The sequence below is a fragment of the Lissotriton helveticus genome, chromosome 10, assembly GCF_964261635.1.
Source record: "Lissotriton helveticus chromosome 10, aLisHel1.1, whole genome shotgun sequence".
Taxonomy (NCBI): Eukaryota; Metazoa; Chordata; class Amphibia; order Caudata; family Salamandridae; genus Lissotriton; species Lissotriton helveticus.
The window spans coordinates 100,112,013-100,134,092 of NC_136071.1; the positions used below are offsets into that span (position 1 = coordinate 100,112,013).

The window sequence follows — 22,080 nt, forward strand, 5'->3', positions numbered from 1 at the left end:
TCCCAGTTCAGGAGCAATGGACGTCAGTGAGTCATGGAGGGCACACAATCCACGACACAGGGAGAAATGAAAATCATGGATGGCCAAAAGAACATCTTTCAGTGTGTACTCCCTCTCTCCGCCGTCAGCGGTTGCAATGCTCCCTGCTCCCGGGGGTCCCCCTGGCGAGATAGTAAACATCGTATCAGGCATCCGGGGTCGCAATGTACCTGGTAGTCTATGCTGGGGTCGGAGTGGAACCGTTTAGGACCCCCTTTAGTGCCGCGACACCAACCTCTCACACGCTATGCCCTGGGGAAGGATCCATATTCCGACATCGGCCATGGCCGGCTGACGATCACACTGAGGGCCGGGTCGCCCCGGGGAGACCACCAGAGAAGACCGATGCGGGCGACAGGACTGCCCACTGTTCCCGGGACCTCCAGTGCCCAGAAAATCAGCCAAATGCGTGCTGTGAAGCTCTGGGCGCTCGCATCGCGCTCCGCCAGCAATATCACGCAGTCTGTGATTCCCGTCGGGGTCTATCGGTTCTCTTGACTCGGCCGCGGCTGCTGGTGTTCAATTCCTCTCCGGCCACATCACAACTCCAGGTCGCGGATCACAGCTGGCACAGGCCACAAATTTTGCGTCGACGTTTCTCAACCATCCGAGGTGCCCGCGAACTCGGAGATACACGGTCGGGCACCGAGTCCATTCAGCCGTGCGGGGGCGCGGTGCAGACACAGGATCGATGTCAGGATGTTAGGGAGGGAGAGGGCGAGCGGCGGAGCCGGGCTCCTAAGCTGCCATTTTGGACGCTGTCTTGGCTCCTCCTCCCGCCCCCCGCACTTTCCATGATGCTACCAGATATCCTGGATTCTACCTTCTATGCTAACATACATGATACTATCAGCAAATAATCTGAAGTTATGTTTGAACTAAAGGCCTCCCTGTTATACACATTGTATTCCCTTGTTGATCAAATTGCGCTGCTGAGCTGCGAATTCTTCATTTCAGAAACCCCATCAGAGTTAGATCACCGAAATGTAAATTGGATACTGTTCAGTCCAAATTAGGGAATCTTAGTTCTGAGTAGGCTGCTATAAGCACTCCAGGATTGGATACATGTGTGGGTTTTACCATATCATCTAAATGCCAGGTATTCTGTTAACAAAGGACTTGATTCACAAAGCAGTCTTAAATCCCAGAAGTGTGCTTATGCCTACTCCTGCTGGGATTCCACACTATGTGCCCCTGATCACAAAGGGTCCAGGCATACGTCATGGACCCTTTGACTTTCTATGACTTTCACAGATTTCTAGGAGTCGTATTGTTAATCTCAAACCTCACACAAAGGGGTTGTCTACAAACAGCCAATCCTCCAAATTAGGATTGCAGGGAGTTTTGCACTTGCACTATTTTTTTCTCTGACCCTTAAAATGACAATTAAAAAAAGAGGGTGTGTTCCATGCCCCATTCCACACTAAAAACACACTTACTCCTAACATTTCAGGGGCACGTTTACATGTGATTTCAGGGGGGTCAAATCACTGAGAATATTTGGGGGGTGGGGTACAAAAAGTGCTTCAAAGCTGCAATCACACCTCCCCATCCTGGAAACATTCAATCCATCCCTTTAACTGTCCCTAACCTTCACTAACTCTAGCTCCTATCTAAGTAGGCTTTTTGCATAAGTAAGTGAATTATCGCATAGAAGACTAGTCAAATCTAATTAGTTAAATCAGAAAAGCAACTTTCCATGCCAAAGCTCTGTTTTGTATGGGCACAAATGCAAAGGGAAATTTACAGGACCGTCGCTGATGATTCAGCTGACCCAAAGTAAAGAGGTATCAGCAGCAATCTGCAAAAAACGCAGCAGACAGTATCTTGCCGATCTGCCTGTGACTGCTGTTGCAAATGAATGACGACCTAGAATCAACACATCTCTGCAAATACCCAAGCTAAAACGAAAAGGCATTCAGCATAGGGCATGTAAAGTTTCAGAGCATCTGAAGTCTGTTAATAGTAAACCATACATAGAAACAGAACAACAGAATTCAATTTGGAGGGACGAACCCGAGGACAAAAGTGCACTCATTTACAAAAGGTCGATGAGAACATAACTTCCAAACTTCAGAATTCACTCTGTATGCTAACGGGTGAATGCTCGCAGGGACCACTTATCCTTCCAACGTCAATAATATGAATTACATTTAATTTGCTACACCCCGTACAAGTAATATAAAAACATAACATATTATTATGATTCCAAAGACTGGTCTATACAATTCTCTGACAATGGCAGACGTGTATGAACTGGGAGGGATTCATTCAAAGAATTTTGGGGCAAAAGATAATAGGGCTTGATGGCGAGGTCATGAAATCATGAATTGCAGTGCATTCAGGGAGCAAGGGGTGGGGTCCCACTGAAAAGTATGCCGACACGGCCACTGGAATAATAAGATTCTGCAGCTGATGCGTTTTTCATAAATTATCGAATTACTGTATTTAACAAATAATCCATCATTTTACTAGTTGCAGCGCAGTGTCATACCCTTTGCTGTTCAGTGGTAGGTCACCTTTCAGATGTTCATTGTTTTGTTTAAGTGTTAAACTGATAACGAGGTGAAGTCTCTCCCCAGTGTTACTCGTGCATGAAATGGCAAAATAATGGCATAATACTGCTACAAGATGTGATGCCTTAGACCACATAATTTGACTTTTCTTGACACACAATAGTCAACCCTGCCACACAATTTGGTACGCTACTGACACATAATTCCTGTGCCCCTGGTTATAGGCAGAGCAGGGACATTATCTAAAAGTAGGCTTTGGATGCGGTTTAATAAGGGGAGGCCAATCAATGTTGGTATTAAGAGGTCCAAGAGAGTCAGTGAGGGGACGTCACCCAATGGGAAGACCCGAAATGTTCGAAAACTATAGGTCGAGGCAATGTGGGTATATTCAAACGTGGGGTACAGAGTTTTTCTTCCATTAAGTGCCGTTTGGAGAACAGTTCCAATGCAAAGTACTGAGGCGTAGTTTGGCAATGTACACACCTTGAACCACATACGTTTTCCTGACAAGAAGTTTACTAGTCAGCCTAAAGAGTGGCGGTGCTTTCAACCCACCCACCAAAAACGTTACCCCACACAAATTAAAATAGTAGAACACCTGCCCTTGACGTGTACCTAATATGAAAAAAGTTATGAATGGTTTGAAAAGCGGTAGACTAATGAACTCATCTAGAGATCTCAAGGTTCGGTGCTATGTTCTGGGTGCCACCCACTTTCCTTTATACATTGATATTGTTGAATAGAAGCAATAAATTCCAGATAATGGAGGGAGAAAATGCGAATGATTCCAAGAACACGTGATCTGACCTCGAGATCTTAATTAAAATTAAGCATCTTAGTTCATGGCCAGACACTGAAGCATGTTTGGGGGAGTTAATCAGTCACTGAGGCGATGTGAAGAGGGCCTATTACAAAAGCCCAAAACAGTAATAGGGGAGGGAGTGCAAATAAAGCGGTTCGCTAACATGCTACTGAGGGGATGCTCTATGTATCGATAAATTAGGTCATGTGCACCAATGGGAAGGGGGGTGAGTGTCGGGTAGTGGGTACAGCGACATCCCAATAACGTTAGATGGTAGTTTGGGATTCACTATGTGTTGCAGCCTGCTCAGAAGGTTCGGTTTCCGGCTCCTACCCCTGAAAAATGTCACTGGCACATCCACAGCATAGTGATAAGCCCCGACCACCAGCAGGGCGGGGTTCGGCAGGGACGTCTCCGGCTTGATGTCCGGGGTGCGAGGAGGCGGCTCCTTGTACACATCTTTATCCACCTTCTCTGGCATCTTCTAAGCACAGTCTGTCAGGGCCGCTGCAGTCACGACCTCCGCTCCCCTTCACAGCAAGGGTAACACCGAAGTGATGCGCAGGCGCCGAGTAAGCCGCTGCTACCCGCCATCTTGAAGTGGGGTGTCTGTGCCTTCAATACACTAGAGCTAACAAAGACAATATAGTAATGAACAAATTTCTGGGAAAAAAAATTAGTTGCAATTAATAGTTTTGGAAATGCACATTTCTAAATTCACGCAAAATACCATTAGATAAAAAATAACAGTCACATTGTTCCTTTAATAAACATTTTTTTTAAATATCGTACTATTGAAAATATGAAAATATTAGCGATGTATACTTGAAGAAAAGTAGTTTACAACTTGTTCCTGTGCTTTATATATACATCGTGATAAAACTGCACGTTCCAAGTTGGCTGACATCGTTACATCAAATGAACAGTTATGGACAGTTGTTGTCCTTTGTTTATCTTGATGCCAAGAAATGTGGTGGCCATTTTGGAATGGTCACAGTTTCCCTGTATTTTATTGAAAACAATAAATGTGTTCTATTGAAAATAATAACATATAAGTACATTTGCTGGAATGAAAAAATAAGCTAAATTATCGTCGATTGACGGAAAACGCTTATCCAAAAGCCAGTTATAACACAGATGATGAAGCTTTGAAATATAATTGGGGAGTCAATTTAGTACAATACTCAGTTTCTTTGGTTTGACCTTAAGTGATAGTTTTTAGATCTGTTGGTTACCATTGGCTTTGTGGTTTGTAACTCACATTTTCTGGCTTTCTATTTGCTGGCTTGATTTGCTTAAGACTATCCAGGCTCAGTTCGTTCCTCTCATTGACTAAATGGTGTTTACTGTATTCTTCCACAAATTCGCTTTCTGTGAACAAGCCTTTAAATCGTGTTCTTATCTTTTCACATTTGCTGTACATTCAAAGACAAAGGTCAAATGTCAAGCTGTGTCTTCCAGGGAACTTGATGTTTATTTTTCTTTCTCCCACTTTAAAATGAGAGGATTTATGTGACAATCATGCTGGGTCTGGAGGAGTGCCTGAGGAAGGCTTCCCAACGTTATTTTTTTTTACTAACACACATCAAAATTTAAATGTCTGTAAATAAACTGTGCTGACCATCAAATCAATAAATACACTAGGTGATGACATTTCCACACATTGTTTGTGCACTGCATACGTTTTATCAGTAAAACAATTATGTGAGTGCAAATGTAATGGTCATTTCAATTGAAGAATTGTTGTCTGTACTGGCAGTACGCTACCATACTATCCCTACTCCACGTTTCCCTACTCCACGTTACCCCACTCCACTCTACTATACTCTGCACCACTCCACGCCACTGCACTCAACTCTTCGCCATTCCACACTACGCCACTCCAAACTGTGTCACTGCACTTTTCACTGCCCCACTCCACTCTACACCTCTCTACCCTACACCACTTCACTCTGCTCTATGCCCGTGCACTCTATCCCACACTACTCTGATATGCAGCACTGTACTCTTCGCCACTGCACTCTAGACCCCTCTGCGCCACTTCACTCTATGCCACTCTACTCTGCAACACTGCACTCTATGCTACTGCACTCTACGCCAATGCACTCTACTCTGCACCACTCCACGGTATGCCAGTGCACTGTTTGCCAATCCCCTTTATGCCACTCTACTCTGCACCACTGGCCTCTACTCAGAAACGATCTACTCTACGCCACTGCACTCAGCGCCACTCCACTGTACTCTGAACACTGCACTTTACGCCATTATACTCTACGTCATTGCACTCTATGCCATTGTACTCTGTCACTGCACTCTATGCTGCTCTATTGTACTCTGTGTCACTGCACTCTACGCCACTCTATTCTACTCTGCGCAACTGTACTCTAGGCCACTGCTCTCTATGCTACTCTACTCTGCACCACTGCACTCTACACCACTCTACTTTCCACCACTATACTCTACGCCAATGCACACCATGCTACTCTACTATACACTACTGCACTCTACAACAGTATACTCTGCAACACTACATTCTGCCACTCTACTTTATGCCATTCAACTCTGCATTGCTCCACTCTACACCACTTCACTCCACACCAATCCACTCTAAACCACTCTAATCCACTCTGGACCACTGCACTCCATGACACTCTAGTCTACACTAATGCACTCAGTGGCGTAGCTAGGCCTTTTCTTGCCCGTGGTGGTCCCTGCGTTTCCCACCCATGGCGGTCAAATGTAAGAGCGGGGGGGGGCGCTGGTGATTCCTGCGTTTGCTGCACCGCAACGGCCGCAGGTAAGTGCGGGGCAGGGGGAGTACTGGGGTAGGAGGCTGCCGCCCCCAAAACTCGTGCCGCCTAGGGTGAACCACCCCCACCCCCCTGCTACGCCACTGACTAACTGCACTCTACACCACTTCACTTGTTAGACTTGGTTTTTTCATCTGGTTTACCCCCAGACTTTTTGCCTTGTTTTTACCTTGTTTTTTTGTTGTTTTAGGACTTTGGGCACTTTAACACTGCTAATCAGTGCTAAATCAATCAATCAATCAATAAATAAATTTGTATAGCGCGCTACTCACCCGGAGGGTCTCAAGGCGCTTGGGGGGGGGGTCTGCTACTGCTCGAATAGCCAGGTCTTGAGTTGCTTCCTGAAGGAGAGGTGGTCTTGGGTAAGAGGAAGGTGGATGGGGAGGGAATTCCAGGTCTTGGCTGCCAGGTAGGAGAAGGATCTCCCTCCCATGGTGGCTCTTCGGATGCGTGGAACGGCGGCGAGGGCGTGGCTGGTCGATCGTAGTTGGCGGGTTGGAGTGTAGAAGGTCAGGCGGTTGTTGAGGTACCTGGGGCCTAGGTCGTGGAGGGCTTTGTGTGCGTGGGTGAGGAGGCGGAACGTGATTCTTTTGCTGACGCGGAGCCATTGCAGGTCTTTCAGGTGTCCGGAGATGTGGCTGTGGCGGGGGATGTCCAGGATGAGTCGTGCGGAGGCGTTCTGGATGCGTTGGAGTCTTTTCTGCAGTTTGGCTGTGGTTCCGGTGTAGAGGGTGTTTCCGTAATCCAGTCGGCTGGTGACAAGTGCCTGGGTGACCGTCTTCCTGGTTTCGGTGGGGATCCATCGGAAGATCTAAGCGCATATGCCCTCTATGTAAATTATATATGATTGGTTTTCCATTATTGAGATATTTGATTTGGTAGTAATCCCTAGTACTGTGAACTGTATGTGACCAGCGCCTGGAAATCGAATGCTACTTCTGGCCTTGCAGCACTGGTTGTATCACCCACACAAGTAGCCTTTCAAAGGTGTCTCAGACCTGTTACTACAGTGTCTGAACCCAGTTTGAACTGCCATGTCGACTTGGAAAGTGCACCCACTTGCCAGGCCCTTCCCATTTCTTACATCTCAGTCATCCCTAAGGTATGACCAAGGTACGCCCATGGGCAGGGTGCAGAGTATGTGCAAGGTAGGACATGTACTGGTGTGTGTGACATGTCCTGATAGTGAAATACGGCAATTTTGTTTTCACTATTGAAATGCTATTTGTCCCATAGGCTAACTTGGGAGTTGCTTTGTAACATCTTACCAGCATAACTTCCCATTGGGACAAGATAGAGAAGTGGAGAATAGTTTAGTATGCCTGAACTCAGGATTTAAAAATACATCTTTTAGTAAAGATTATTTTTATAGTCTGTGCTTGAAAATGCCACTTTTAGAAAGTGGGCACTTTCTTGCTTAACCATCCTGTGTGCCTTTGCCTTTTGTGTATTGCTGTCCAGGTTTAGAGTGACAGGAACAGGGAATGTGCATTCAAACTAGACAGACACGAGGGGGGGGGGGAGGGTTGCAATGTGTTCCGCATTTCCTGGATCACTCATTATCAGGCTGAATGGACCCGGCTGCATTTAAAGTAGTGGGAGGAGTTGCCACTTGCGCCTGAATGGACTGTGGCTGCCTCTCACAAAGCTGTCTCTGCCTCCTGTGGTGAACCTGACCTGAGCCAGGCTAAACTGGTTTATTTGCGCCAGAGGAACTTTGTTTGTATCAACTGTAGGAGAGTAGGGTCTGCAATCCTATGATCACCCCAGATTTTTGCTTTTTGCTTCACTGGTTTACGACTTTCCCTGGCTGTGGGCCTGCTAATCAGACCCACAGCCTAGCTGTTCTCTCTATTCCAAATTGTACCCAGGTACTGAATTGGCACTGGGCCCTCTCTTGTGTCCCTGTAACCAGGGCAGAGGTGCACCCAGAAGTCTCCCAGGGGCTGCAGCATGTATTATGCCACCCCTGGGTTGACTAACTAAACCAGACACAACTGGCTGCTTGACAGCTGGGGCAAGGTGGTGTACACACCCTTTGCTTTAGATATAGTATTCCTATATCTAACCCTAAAATGGACACATATATTCCTATCAGTTACTCCTATGGCAGGCCTTAACAATCCTGAAGGCAGAGTGCTTGGAATAATGTGAAATGGTGCTCTGGCATGAGCTGAGCCCGTTTGCAGCTTGCGGAACCAAGTCCTAATAGCTGTTCCATGATAACGCTATACCATATACTCTTAAGTGCATTATGTACCTCGCGGTCATATGCTAACTTTGGTATAGCATTATCAAAACATGTTGAGTAAGGTGTCATACGAATTGGAATACTAACCCCTCGCCAATTCTGGCGACGGGGTTAGCATTCCACCCTTCTAGAGGGACACGACATGTTGGTAACCTGTAACCCCGGTTAAAGTCAGACATAGCCTCAGCTCCACAAGATGGATGCTGCCACCGAGACACCAGTCTGCCCTCCTGCTGCTGGGAGTCCTTCCAGCAACGGAGGCAAGGACAAAGGGTTTCCTGTCAGGGGCGGTGCCAGCACCATCCCAGACAGGATTTTGTGTATCCCAGGTAGGCAGGGCTTTAGAGGAAGGTGACTACAAGTGGCACCCCGGTGCTCACTATGCATAGGCCGGCTCAAACCAGTTCTGGGGGCACACCAGCCCCTGAGCTGGGGAGAGACCGGACAAAGGAGAGGGGTGTAACCACCCCCCTCCTAGTCCCACCCATAGGGCAGGACTTAGTCGCGTGCCAGCCCCTTTTCTCAGGATAAAGGTAGGAGCAGGCCCCCTTCCAAACTAGATCATCTTTGAATCCTGAAACTACTTTCCACGAAAGGAACTCAAGACTTCTTCCTAAGATTTTTCCCTTGTGACTAAGGAGTAGTCACCCTGCACCCGCAGGCACCAACCAAGCATCGCGGTTTGCTGTAAGTCTCTCCTCCGGATCAAGACTGCCCAGCTCGACGAGAACTGGCTTCCCTGGCACCTCTGACCTCTACCTACATCATCAGCCCAGCTGAGATTCGTGGGTGTGACGAGACCTCGAGGGACCGGCCATCTTCAAGACTGCACGACGCTTGCCCAGCACGACCACCGAGAGACCCTCGGGTAAGTGCTTTGGGGTTTGAGAAGCCCCGACCCTGAGCAGCTCCAGCACCGAAGTCCATCCCCCTTGCATCCACGAGATCTGCGTGGGGCCCTTCTGCTCTTTGCTGCTCACCGCATTGTCCAGGTCACTTGCCCGTTGGCTAGTGACCCTCCCGACGACGAACCACAACGACAACACTGCTGGTCTGGTTGCTGCAGACTGGCCCATGCTCCCCTCTAACCGAGGAGCACCCCGGACCCTCCTGGTCCACTCCAGACGCCATTTTGAGTCCACCGCGTGGGCTTGCATTTGCCAAGAGTTGTTGCCCCAATCCTGGGTCCAGCGACGTCGACAGCAGATACCTCCGTGGGACAGCTCGCACCTCCATCCTGATCGCCGACAACGCCTCCTGGTCCGAGAGACTGCAGAGCCCAGCGTCGCCCACTCACCTGGTCGAGGTGACTTCGTCCGGTGCCATCCTGGTGCCCACCTAATCACTGGCTAGTGATTCAGAACTTGGTCCCCTCTGCTTACAGGTCTCCTTCTTCCCCGATCCAGGCTTGGATCCCTCCGAATCTCTTCACTGGTCGCCTGCCAGCAACTTCTTCTTTCAGGCTCCATAGACTGCAACGAGGATTCCCGACGTCTTTTCAGACCTATGCAGCCGCAGCCCCTGGGCTAGGTAACCTGAGCATTTCCGTGCTCCAGCATAGCTTAACTATCTAAGTGTCCAGATCCTTTTTCGTTTCAGCTCTACCTAGTCGGATTCGTCCGATAACACTAACTTTACGAAATCTAGCATCCATAGACTTTGTTCCGCATCCCGCGTGAGAGTGCACACTCTGCACCCGACCCCCCTAGGCCTCCTGCTAGTAATCTAAAGGTTCAGTAGTACAGTCCTAGCGATCCCAAAGCCTCTGAGATTAGTTACTTACCTGCTAGTATTTCGCATTCCACTTTTGTAGTATATGGTTTTCCGTGCCCCTCGGGCATTTGTGTAAATTGTGCGACTTTCAGTATTTCTTTAAGAGTTTTGTTGTGTGCTTAGCACCCTGTCCTCATAAAGAGTCCAGGGTTGTTGTGTTATAAATAAATATACTTTATTTTCATAACAACTTGTGTGGTGTCCTTTCACTTGGTGTTCAAGGGGTAAATGTGATGGTAAAACAGCTGGCTTAACACGCCCTCTAGAGTCTAGCCTTAGACTGCTCTTGTCCATGCTACTAGGATATCTGGTCTATCAGGTTGACTTACAACCAATCATCAATAAGGGTTGTTTGGACTGATACATAGTGATCACTAGAATAGTGAGCACTGCATATCAGGCCAACTTCTCACATTGGCGAGCAGCGGTTGGGATTTGAGCTTGCTGTTGTTTTACCACACGTATCCTAAGAATATCATTTGAAAGATCACATAAGTACCAAGGTACATATAACTTAGCTTAGAATACTCTGAGTTCTACTGAACCAGCTGTTGTAGTTCAACAGGGCTTAGCACACCCTGACTACAGCTCTTAGCAAGGGATCAGTAGGCAAACAAATAGTGTAGGTAAGTGCACCACTTACACCTCACTAGAAAAGCATGTCTACCCATGGAGAGTCTTCAGAGACTCCCCTAGTGGCTAGTGACCCTCCACAGGTCATCTCAAGATATGCAGCTCTCAGTTTCCAGGAGATGAGACAAGTGTGTACCTCCAGGAAACTGAAACAGGGGTCTAACCCCACCATTCCCTTTCTGATAAGTCTCTTAGAGACATATGATGCTAGGAAAGCTTCTCATACAGATGGGAATATGCCAGCCTTAGAGGGTACCCTTGGTGATCCAGACCTCCTTGACACTGACAAAGCAGTTGAGGAGGAGGAAGAAGAGGAACTCTCTGGGGATGAGGCAGACAACAGGCCTGAACTAGTCAGCAGACTTACTAGGGCCAACTTAGACCTACTTAGGGAAGGATCTGGGGGACCCCCAGTACTGACCCTAATGAGGCCTAACCTTGGAGTTAGGAGAGATAGATCTCCTTCTAGGGACTCCAATAGATCTCTGCACTCTAATGCCTCCTCTCAGAGGAGAAGGATTTCTCCCCAGTGGAGATTGACTTCCCCTCAGAGAAGAGAACATGAAGCAAGGATGAAACAGGCTAGTCTAAGGATTGAAAGGGAAGAACTTGCCCTGGCCAAAGAAAAGCTTGCCTTTGCTAGAGAGCAGCAGATGAGTGGGACAGTTCCCACTGGTGGCAGCAATCTCCCAAGAGATAAAGAAAGGAGTTTAGATACTAAACACCTGAGTAAGATAGTGCCCCCCTTTAAACAAGGGGATGACATCCACAAATGGATGGCTGCTTTGGAGAGGGCCTGCACTGTCCAGTGCATCCCCCAAAGTCAGTGGGCAGCTATACTGTGGCTCTCCTTTGAAGGCAAAGGTAGAGATAAGCTCCTCACTACTAGAGTTGAGGATGCTAACAATTACCAAGTCCTGAAAAATACACTGGTTGATGGGTTTGGCTTAACCACTGAGCAGTACAGGTTGCTGTTCAGGGATACCCAGAAAATTCAGTCTCAGGATTGGTCTGACTTTGTGGATTGTGCCACTAAGGCTTTGGAAGGCTGGTTGCTGGGCAGTAAGGTTACTGATTATACAGGGTTGTACAATCTGATCATGAGAGAGCAGATTTTAAATAACTGTCAGAACCAGTTGTTGCATCAGCACCTTGTGGACTCAGATCTGACCTCTCCCCAAGAATTGGGAAAGAAGGCAGACAGATGGGTCAGAACAAGGGTCAAGCAGAACCCGACTCAGAACCAGGGTGGTCAGAAGAAAGCAGACCAAAAGGGTAGTAACAAGAGTGAACAAAATGACCAGAAGTCTTCAACAGGTCCCCAACAAACCAAAGAGGGCGGGGGTCAGGCTTCACAGCAGAAAAAGAAGACTCAAGAAGGCCAGTCAAAAAGGTGGTGCCAATACTGTAAAAGTAAGTCTCACTGGTTTAGTGAGTGCACCAAGAGAGGAGGGCAAACTCCTACCACTACAGCCCCTAAGGCAACTGCACCCCCTAGTACAGTCAGTAGTGGTAGTGCACCTCCCAAGGGAATAGTTGGGTTAACCTTGGGAACTGAGGGGTCTGACAACTTAGTTGGCACACTCACTCAGGCTGTCCTTGTCTGTACAGGGGATATGGATATATCCCCTGATGTCAGTCCCAATACTTTGGGCAAATACAGGCAGACACCTTTAATAAATGGCAAAATGGCTCAGGCCTATAGGGACACTTGTGCCAGTGTCACAATGGTGACACCTAACTTTGTGGACCCTGGACAGATCATGCCAGGTACAGATTTCCTGGTGACCAATGCCAGCAACGTCACTACCAGTCATAGTATGGCGATTGTTGCTTTCTCCTGGGGAGGGGTAAGTGGCCAAAAGAAAGTTGTGGTTAGTTCAGACCTCCCAGTGGATTGTTTGTTGGGCAATGATTTGGAGTCATCACTATGGTCAGAAGTGGAGCAGAGGACTCACATGGAGATGTTAGGCTTGCCAGCACATGTGCTTGCTGTGACTAGGTCACAGGCCAGAAGATGCCCCACTGAACAGGTGCTGGATCCTGGAACCATGGACCAGACACCTTCCAAGAAGAAGAGCAGTAGGGTTAAGGCATTGCCTTCCCCCTTGCCCCAGGTTGTGGATCAAGTCTCAGAGGAGGCTGACCTTAAGGAGCTGAGGGAAACTGAGCCTAAAGAGCTTGAACTTGATCAAGTTGAGTTTCTGGGCTCAGGGGGACCCTCCAGAGAAGACCTGGGGAAGGCACAGTTAGACTGCCCTTCCCTTGAACCCCTCAGACAGCAGGCTGCTGCTGAGGCTGCAGGGAACGCCACAGGTGCCCACAAGGTATACTGGGAAGATGGACTCCTGTACTCTGAGTCAAGAGACCCCAAGCCTGGTGCAACCAGGAGGCTGGTCATCCCCTTGTCTCAGAGGGGTTTCCTTCTCACCTTGGCCCATGAGATTCCCCTTGCAGGACACTTAGGCCAGACAAAGACTTGGGACAGACTTGTCTCACACTTTCACTGGCCTCACATGAGTGAAGATACCAAGGAGTTTTGTCGCTCCTGTGTCACTTGCCAAGCCAGTGGTAAGTCAGGTGGCACAACAAAGGCCCCCCTCATACCACTACCTGTGGTGGGGGTCCCCTTTGAAAGAGTGGGGATTGACATTGTTGGTCCAATGGAACCCCAGACAGCATCAGGGCACAAGTTTATACTGGTGGTGGTGGACCATGCCACCAGGTATCCTGAAGCTATTCCACTTAGGACCACTACAGCACCTGTAGTGGCAAGGGCCCTAGTTGGAGTGTTCTCCAGAGTGGGCTTCCCTAAGGAGGTTGTTTCTGACAGAGGTGCAAACTTCATGTCAGGATATCTGACTGCAATGTGGAAGGAATGTGGTGTCAACTACAAGTTCACCACACCCTATATTCCACAGTGCAATGGGCTTGTTGAAAGCTTCAAAAGGACCCTCAAAGGGATGATTCATGGACTACCTGAAAAGCTCAGGCGTAGATGGGATGTCCTGATACCCTGCCTCTTGTTTGCTTACAGAGAGGTCCCACAGAAGGGGGTTGGCTACAGCCCTTTTGAACTTCTGTATGGGCATCCTGTAAGAGGACCCCTGTGTTTGGTGAAGGAAGGATGGGAGAGACCTCTCAAAAAGCCTGCAACCAACATAATGGACTATGTACTTGGTCTCCGCTCCAGGATGGCTGAGTACATGGAGAAGGCATCTAAAAACCTTGAGGCCAGCCAAGAACTCCAAAAAGCTTGGCATGACCAAAAGGCTGTCCTGACTGTGTACAAGCCTGGACAGAAAGTGTGGGTGCTGGAGCCAGTGGCCCCAGCAGCACTCAAAGACAAATGGTCTAGGCCCCACAAAATCATTGAGCAAAAGGGAGAGGTCACCTACCTGGTGGACCTTGGAACTCCCAGGAGCCCCCTCAGGGTGCTCCATGTGAACAGGCTCAAGGCATATGTTGACAGGAAGGACATGAGCTTGCTCATGGCCACAGATGAGGGACAGGAGGAGGAGAGTGACCCTCTCCCAGACCTGCTCACTCAGAATCCTGATGATGGGTCAGTAGATGGTGTTGTCTTTTGTGGCAGCCTCTCTGAACATCAACAGAAGGATTGTAAACTAGTTCTCCAATCCTTCAGACATATGTTCTCTCTGACACCCAGTCAAACTGATTGGTGTACCCATGAAGTTGACACTGGAGACAGTCTGCCTGTCAAGAGTTAAATCTACAGACAGCCTGATCATGTCAGAGACTGCATCAAGACAGAAGTGCAGAAAATGTTGGAGTTGGGAGTCATTGAACCCTCAGATAGCCCTTGGGCTAGTCCAGTAGTGCTAGTGCCAAAGCCTCACACCCAGGGTGGTAAGAAAGAGATGAGGTTTTGCGTAGACTACAGGGGTCTCAATGCAGTCACTAAGACTGATGCCCACCCAATACCAAGGGCAGATGAACTTATAGATAGATTGGCTTCTGCCAACTACTTAAGTACATTTGACCTGACAGCTGGGTATTGGCAAATCAGGTTAGCTGAGGAGGCCAAGCCCAAGACAGCATTTTCTACCCCTGGTGGGCATTATCAGTTTGTGGTAATGCCCTTTGGTCTGAAAAATGCACCTGCCACCTCCCAAAGGCTGGTGAATCAAGTTCTCACTGGGCTGGATGACTTCTGTGCAGCATATCTTGATGATATAGCTGTCTTTAGCTCCACCTTGGAGGATCACCTGGTCCACCTGAGGAAAGTGTTAAAATCTCTGCAAAAGGCAGGCCTCACTATCAAGGCCACCAAGTGCCAGATAGGGCAGACACAGGTTGTATACCTGGGCCACCTTGTAGGTGGAGGCCAGGTTCAACCCTTGGAGAGCAAGATACAGGCCATCAAGGACTGGGCTCCTCCAACCACTCAGACTCAGGTTCGAGCTTTCTTGGGCCTGACTGGTTATTACAGGAAATTTGTCAGAAATTATGGATCTATTGTGACTCCACTTAATGACCTGACAAGCAAAAAGATGCCAAAGAAAGTTCAGTGGACAGCAAGCTGTCAGAAAGCATTCGATGACCTAAAGTAGGCCATGTGCACAGCACCTATCCTAAAGAGTCCAGACTTCTCCAAATCATTCATTGTCCAAACAGATGCTTCTGAGTTGGGTGTGGGAGCTGTTCTATCTCAGCTGAATTTTGATGGCAACGACCAGCCCATTGCTTTTATTAGCAGAAGGCTGACCCCCAGAGAGAAAAATTGGTCAGCTATTGAGAGGGAGGCCTTTGCTGTGGTTTGGGCCCTGAAGAAGCTGAGGGCATACTTGTTTGGCACTCACTTCAGAATTCAGACCGACCATAAGCCCCTCTTGTGGCTAAATCAGATGAAGGGTGAAAACGCCAAACTGCTTAGGTGGTCCATTTCCCTACAGGGGATGGATTTTACAGTGGAGCATAGACCTGGCACTGATCATGGCAATGCAGATGGGCTCTCCAGGTATTTCCACTTAGAGCAAGAAGACTCACCTGGTCAAGGTTAGTTTATTGTCCCAAAGTTTGGGGGGGTCATGTAGGAGAGTAGGGTCTGCAATCCTATGATCACCCCAGATTTTTGCTTTTTGCTTCACTGGTTTACGACTTTCCCTGGCTGTGGGCCTGCTAATCAGACCCACAGCCTAGCTGTTCTCTCTATTCCAAATTGTACCCAGGTACTGAATTGGCACTGGGCCCTCTCTTGTGTCCCTGTAACCAGGGCAGAGGTGCACCCAGAAGTCTCCCAGGGGCTGCAGCATGTATTATGCCACCTCTGGGTTGACTAACTAAACCAGACACAACTGGCTGCTTGACATCTGGGGCAAGGTGGTGTACACACCCTTTGCTTTAGATATAGTATTCCTATATCTAACCCTAAAATGGACACATATATTCCTATCAGTCACTCCTATGGCAGGCCTTAACAATCCTGAAGGCAGAGTGCTTGGAATAATGTGAAATGGTGCTCTGGCATGAGCTGAGCCCGTTTGCAGCTTGCGGAACCAAGTCCTAATAGCTGTTCCATGATAACGCTATACCATATACTCTTAAGTGCATTATGTACCTCGCGGTCATATGCTAACTTTGGTATAGCATTATCAAAACATGTCGAGTAAGGTGTCATACGAATTGGAATACTAACCCCTCGCCAATTCTGGCGACGGGGTTAGCATTCCACCCTTCTAGAGGGATACGACATGTTGGTAACCTGTAACCCCGGTTAAAGTCAGACATAGCCTCAGCTCCACAAGATGGATGCTGCCACCGAGACACCAGTCTGCCCTCCTGCTGCTGGGAGTCCTTCCGGCAACGGAGGCAAGGACAAAGGGTTTCCTGTCAGGGGCCGTGCCAGCACCATCCCAGACAGGATTTTGTGTATCCCAGGTAGGCAGGGCTTTAGAGGAAGGTGACTGCAAGTGGCACCCCGGTGCTCACTATGCATAGGCCGGCTCAAACCAGTTCTGGGGGCACACCAGCCCCATAGCTGGGGAGAGACCGGACAAAGGAGAGGCGTGTAACCACCCCCCTCCTAGTCCCACCCATAGGGCAGGACTTAGTCGCGTGCCAGCCCCTTTTCTCAGAATAAAGGTAGGAGCAGGCCCCCTTCCAAACTAGATCATCTTTGAATCCTGAAACTACTTTCCACGAAAGGAACTCAAGACTTCTTCCTAAGATTTCTCCCTTGTGACTAAGGAGTAGTCACCCTGCACCCGCAGGCACCAACCAAGCATCGCGGTTTGCTGTAAGTCTCTCCTCCGGATCAAGACTGCCCAGCTCAACGAGAACCGGCTTCCCTGGCACCTCTGACCTTTACCTACATCATCAGCCCAGCTGAGATTCGTGGGTGTGACGAGACCTCGAGGGACCGGCCATCTTCAAGACTGCACGACGCTTGCCCAGCACGACCACCGAGAGACCCTCGGGTAAGTGCTTTGGGGTTTGAGAAGCCCCGACCCTGAGCAGCTCCAGCACCGAAGTCCAGCCCCCTTGCATCCACAAGATCTGCGTGGGGCCCTTCTGCTCTTTGCTGCTCACCGCGTTGTCCAGGTCACTTGCCCGTTGGCTAGTGACCCTCCCGACGACGAACCACGACGACAACACTGCTGGTCTGGTTGCTCCAGACTGGCCCTTGCTCCCCTCCAACCGAGGAGCACCCCGGACCCTCCTGGTCCACTCCAGACGCCATTTTGAGTCCACCGCGTGGGCTTGCATTTGCCAAGAGTTGTTGCCCCAATCCTGGGTCCAGCGACGTCGACAGCAGATACCTCCGTGGGACAGCTCGCACCTCCATCCTGGTCGCCGACAACGCCTCCTGGTCCGAGAGACTGCAGAGCCCAGCGTCGCCCACTCACCTGGTCGAGGTGACTTCGTCCGGTGCCATCCTGGTGCCCACCTAATCACTGGCTAGTGATTCAGAACTTGGTCCCCTCTGCTTACAGGTCTCCTTCTTCCCCGATCCAGGCTTGGATCCCTCCGAATCTCTTCACTGGTCGCCTGCCAGCAACTTCTTCTTTCAGGCTCCATAGACTGCAACGAGGATTCCCGACGTCTTTTCAGACCTATGCAGCCGCAGCCCCTGGGCTAGGTAACCTGAGCATTTCGGTGCTCCAGCATAGCTTAACTATCTAAGTGTCCAGATCCTTTTTCGTTTCAGCTCTACCTAGTCGGATTCGTCCGATAACACTAACTTTACGAAATCTAGCATCCATAGACTTTGTTCCGCATCCCGCGTGAGAGTGCACACTCTGCACCCGATCCCCCTAGGCCTCCTGCTAGTAATCTAAAGGTTCAGTAGTACAGTCCTAGCGATCCCAAAGCCTCTGAGATTAGTTACTTACCTGCTAGTATTTCGATTCCACTTTTGCAGTATATGGTTTTCCGTGCCCCTCGGGCATTTGTGTAAATTGTGCGACTTTCAGTATTTCTTTAAGAGTTTTGTTGTGTGCTTAGCACCCTGTCCTCATAAAGAGTCCAGGGTTGTTGTGTTATAAATAAATATACTTTATTTTCATAACAACTTGTGTGGTGTCCTTTCACTTGGTGTTCAAGAGGTAAATGTGATGGTAAAACAGCTGGCTTAACACGCCCTCTAGAGTCTAGCCTTAGACTGCTCTTGTCCATGCTACTAGGATAGCTGGTCTATCAGGTTGACTTACAACCAATCATCAATAAGGGTTGTTTGGACTGATACATAGTGATCACTAGAATAGTGAGCACTGCATATCAGGCCAACTTCTCACATCGACTTCAAAGGAAAATGTGGTATAAATGTTGGGGCCCGACCCCAGAACTTTAGATTACTGCTGGACTAAGGAACTTGCTAGAAGAGCTGTAAGAGGTGCGAGGAGAGACTACCACCTTGCTGTGTGCTTTGCTGGGTTGGCCTGCAGTTGCTTCTTCTGTCTTGGGCAGGTAAAGGACTGGACAGTTCTTTCTGCATTCTAAGTATTGCCAAGAGCTTGATGTAGAGCTTGTCCCCTGTTGGTGATCTCAGGGAAATCAAAGACTTGAACATCTTCTGGGACCAGCTTCTGGAACCGGATGTTTCAGCTGCCACAGAGGAAAAAGGTAACTTGATTACATCAATGAAGCCGCGGCCGGCTCCGTGGCCTGAAGGCACTGCAGAGTGCACTGCTGCACTTTGCAACGCAACCCTGGTCTCACCGCCACCGAGCCGCTGCTTGCACCATGACCTGTGGGCACCACACTCCGGATCACCTCACTTCACACCTCTGCCCTGGTATCCCTTGGTGTCCCTGACGACGCTGCCTGCACCATGACCTGTGGACACTGCTCGTGGAGAAGAGCATCTGGTCCCACTGCTGTCGCCGCTCCAAGTTGACATTGCCGCTGCTGCCTGCACTGTGGTTTGAGGGCACTGCTTGTAGGTTACTTGACGCACCGCCCGTCACACACTGCAGCCCTGGCCCATCGACTACAGATCGTCAACTGACGCCGCTGCCTGCACCGGAACCTCTGGGCCCCGCACACCACATAGCCCTGTCTCGCACTACAGCCTTGGGTCTATTGACGACAGCGCTTCAGCAACGACGATGACGCTGCCTGCACCGTGACCTGTCAGCACTGCAATGAGCACCGTCCTGCTTCGCACCGCATCCCTCGTCTCATCAACGCCGCTGGATGACCGTCACCAAGCCACTGCCTGCATCACAACCTGAGGCCACTGCACGTCACATCGCTTAGCTTCACACCGCAGCCCCAACGCCTACCGACGCCAGCGCTCCTGCCTTCAAACTCAAGAAGTTCGACCTACAACGCGTGTGACTTCAAGGGCCCGATGACTCATACACCGACTCCCGGAACTGATACCTGTCGACGCTGCTGTTCCGGAGCTCACCGCAAGGCCCAATACCCTGCATCTCCAAAGGGACTTTTTTATGGGTCTCCCCGACACTGTAGCTGGCCCACGATGTAACAGTCGGCCAGCCCTGTTGGATTTCTTTGCTTACGACGCCTGCTAGCCCTGGAAAGAGATATCAACTTCAAGGAACTGTATATAAAGCCTATTGTTGCATTATTTGTATATTGATCACTGTAAGTTGGATTTTTATCGTTCTGGTCTTGTTTTACACAGATAAATATAGGATATTGTTCAAAAAATGGTGTGGTGTCATTTTGCTGTGTTTTCATTGTAGTACTGCTGGTTGTGTGTAAATGCTTTACACACAGCCTCTGGGATAAACCTGATTGCTCGTGCCAAGCTACCATGGGGATGAGCAGGGGTTATTTTAGATGTGTAATACCCTTATTCAGACTAGAGTGGTGGATTCTGCCTTGCTTAGGTGCAAACCCTAACCAACCAGAAAACCAAGGGGTATATTACCAAGGGCCTTATCGCCGCTTTAGCGGGAATTTTTCTAGCTAAAGCGGCGATAATTTTATCGCCCTATTACCTAGCTGTCGCTAACACCAGTTAGCGACAGGTAGTAGGAGATAGCGATCATCTTGAAGCCCACTTTGCATGTCAGCGATATTTATCGCTAATGACATGCAAAGTGGGAGTGCCAAGATGTTAGCGACTGGAAACAGTCGCTAACATCGCTATCTCCTATTACCTACTTTTGGAACTATTCGCGCTATGCGAAAATATCTCCAAAAGCTAATGCCTGCCCAGAGCAGTTCTTAGCCATGTTATCCAATGGTAGGTGGATAACATGGCTAAGAGCATTAGCTCGGTAATGCATGAATATCGCTGACTTTTCAGCGATATTCATGCATTTCGGCCGATTTTTATCGCTTAGGACAGTGGTTCCCAAAGTGGGCGCCGCGGCGCCCTGGTGCGCCGTGATTAGAAGCCAGGGGCGCCGCGCAACAGTGCAGGATGTGGGTCGTAGAAACTGCAGCCACAAATCTTCCCCCTCCTTTGTGCTGCCAGGTCAATTGATCACAGCCCTCGCCCTCTGCATCTGAATGGCTCCATGAAGGGCTGCGCTCATCAACCCCAGCACCTTACCTGCTCCTGCTGCCCCAGTGACGAGCTGCTCATTACCATATCTGTGCAGATAAGGCCGCCCAGGGTGGGGGGGGCCTCTGTGATTACAGCGAATGGGCCATCACTCCCCAGAACAAGGGCACCTCTTTAATCGGACCCCCAGGGGGGCTGGGCCAGATAGAAACATCTGCGGCCTTTGAGAAGAGTAGAGTTAAACGAGGCACACCTCGGAAATGCACGGAAGAGAGGTTTGAGCTGTGTGTCTGCTGTGAGACAGGGAGGCTTGCTTGTTGCGCACATGCTGTATGGTTTTCGAGAAAGCAAAGCTTGCACTGTCTGTCTAATTTCCATCTGTCTTTATCAGAGGATAGCTTGCACTACTGCTGTTCTGTTGTACTTGTTCTGTGGGGAAGGTTCATGCCTACGCCTGTTGCCCAATCTGTACCTTTTATGTGAGGGCAAGACACTAGCACTGTTGATACTGCAGTTGTATCTATTTTGTGAGGAAGAGAAGCTTGCACGGTGCCACCTGGTGTTGTACCTGTTCTCTATGTGTGAGAGAAACCCCAGTGCCATTCCTCCTGCTACTGCCAACTGTCCTTTCCCTTTTCCTTATTTTAGGGAAGCATATACTGCTTCCCCGCATGCTGTGCCTGTGTTGTGCATTAGAAAGATGTGGTATACATCTTTTCACTATACAAATGCCAAACAAGCGGTATTGTTGGTGCTTGGTTGAATGCATGATGTGAATGAGAGAGTGAATCATCACAAAATGTAAATAAAGCCTAATTTTCGTTTTGCCCTTAACCAAGCACAGTTTTTGAAGTGGCCCAATAGTTGTGTGACATTTTATTATCTGCCATGTGCCTCTAGGTCATGTGTGATATCTTCAGCCAATTCTGGCTTTGTAGCCAATATCATTTTGCAAATTGGGATGTATGAACCGATAATGTGTGTCAATGCTGAAACGTGAAAAAAATACACTCCACGATTGCATGCCTTTGCGAGTAAGATTCTTCAAAACAGATCGGAGGCGTGTTCACAACTAGTGGAGTTATGTGGATCAAGGTCCAACAGTCTGTGTATACTTTTATGTTTTCAAAAACTCTGCCCTCCAAAGGAATTGGCAAAAAGAATAAATGTGATAGTATATCTGTTGTGTTTTATTGATTTGGTCACAACAGATTTAAAATAGGTTACCAGGTTAAGGTCCCTGCTGCAATATGATGGGCATGTGATTTTGAGAGCTTTGGGGACCCCGAACTGTTCATTGTTCTTAAATCGCA

General features: G+C 48.8%; 1 protein-coding gene across 1 annotated transcript in view; it reads right to left on the reverse strand.

The window, feature by feature from the left end:
* NDUFB10 (NADH:ubiquinone oxidoreductase subunit B10) overlaps nt 1–3,912 on the reverse strand; it is a 34,259-nt gene extending 30,347 nt beyond the window's left edge. The window contains exon 1 of the mRNA XM_078664868.1: nt 3,691–3,912. Coding sequence (XP_078520994.1) covers nt 3,691–3,838 — 148 coding nt within the window. The 5' untranslated portion in view covers nt 3,839–3,912. The remainder of the gene's footprint in view (nt 1–3,690) is intronic.
* Between the last annotated feature and the right edge of the window lie 18,168 nt (nt 3,913–22,080).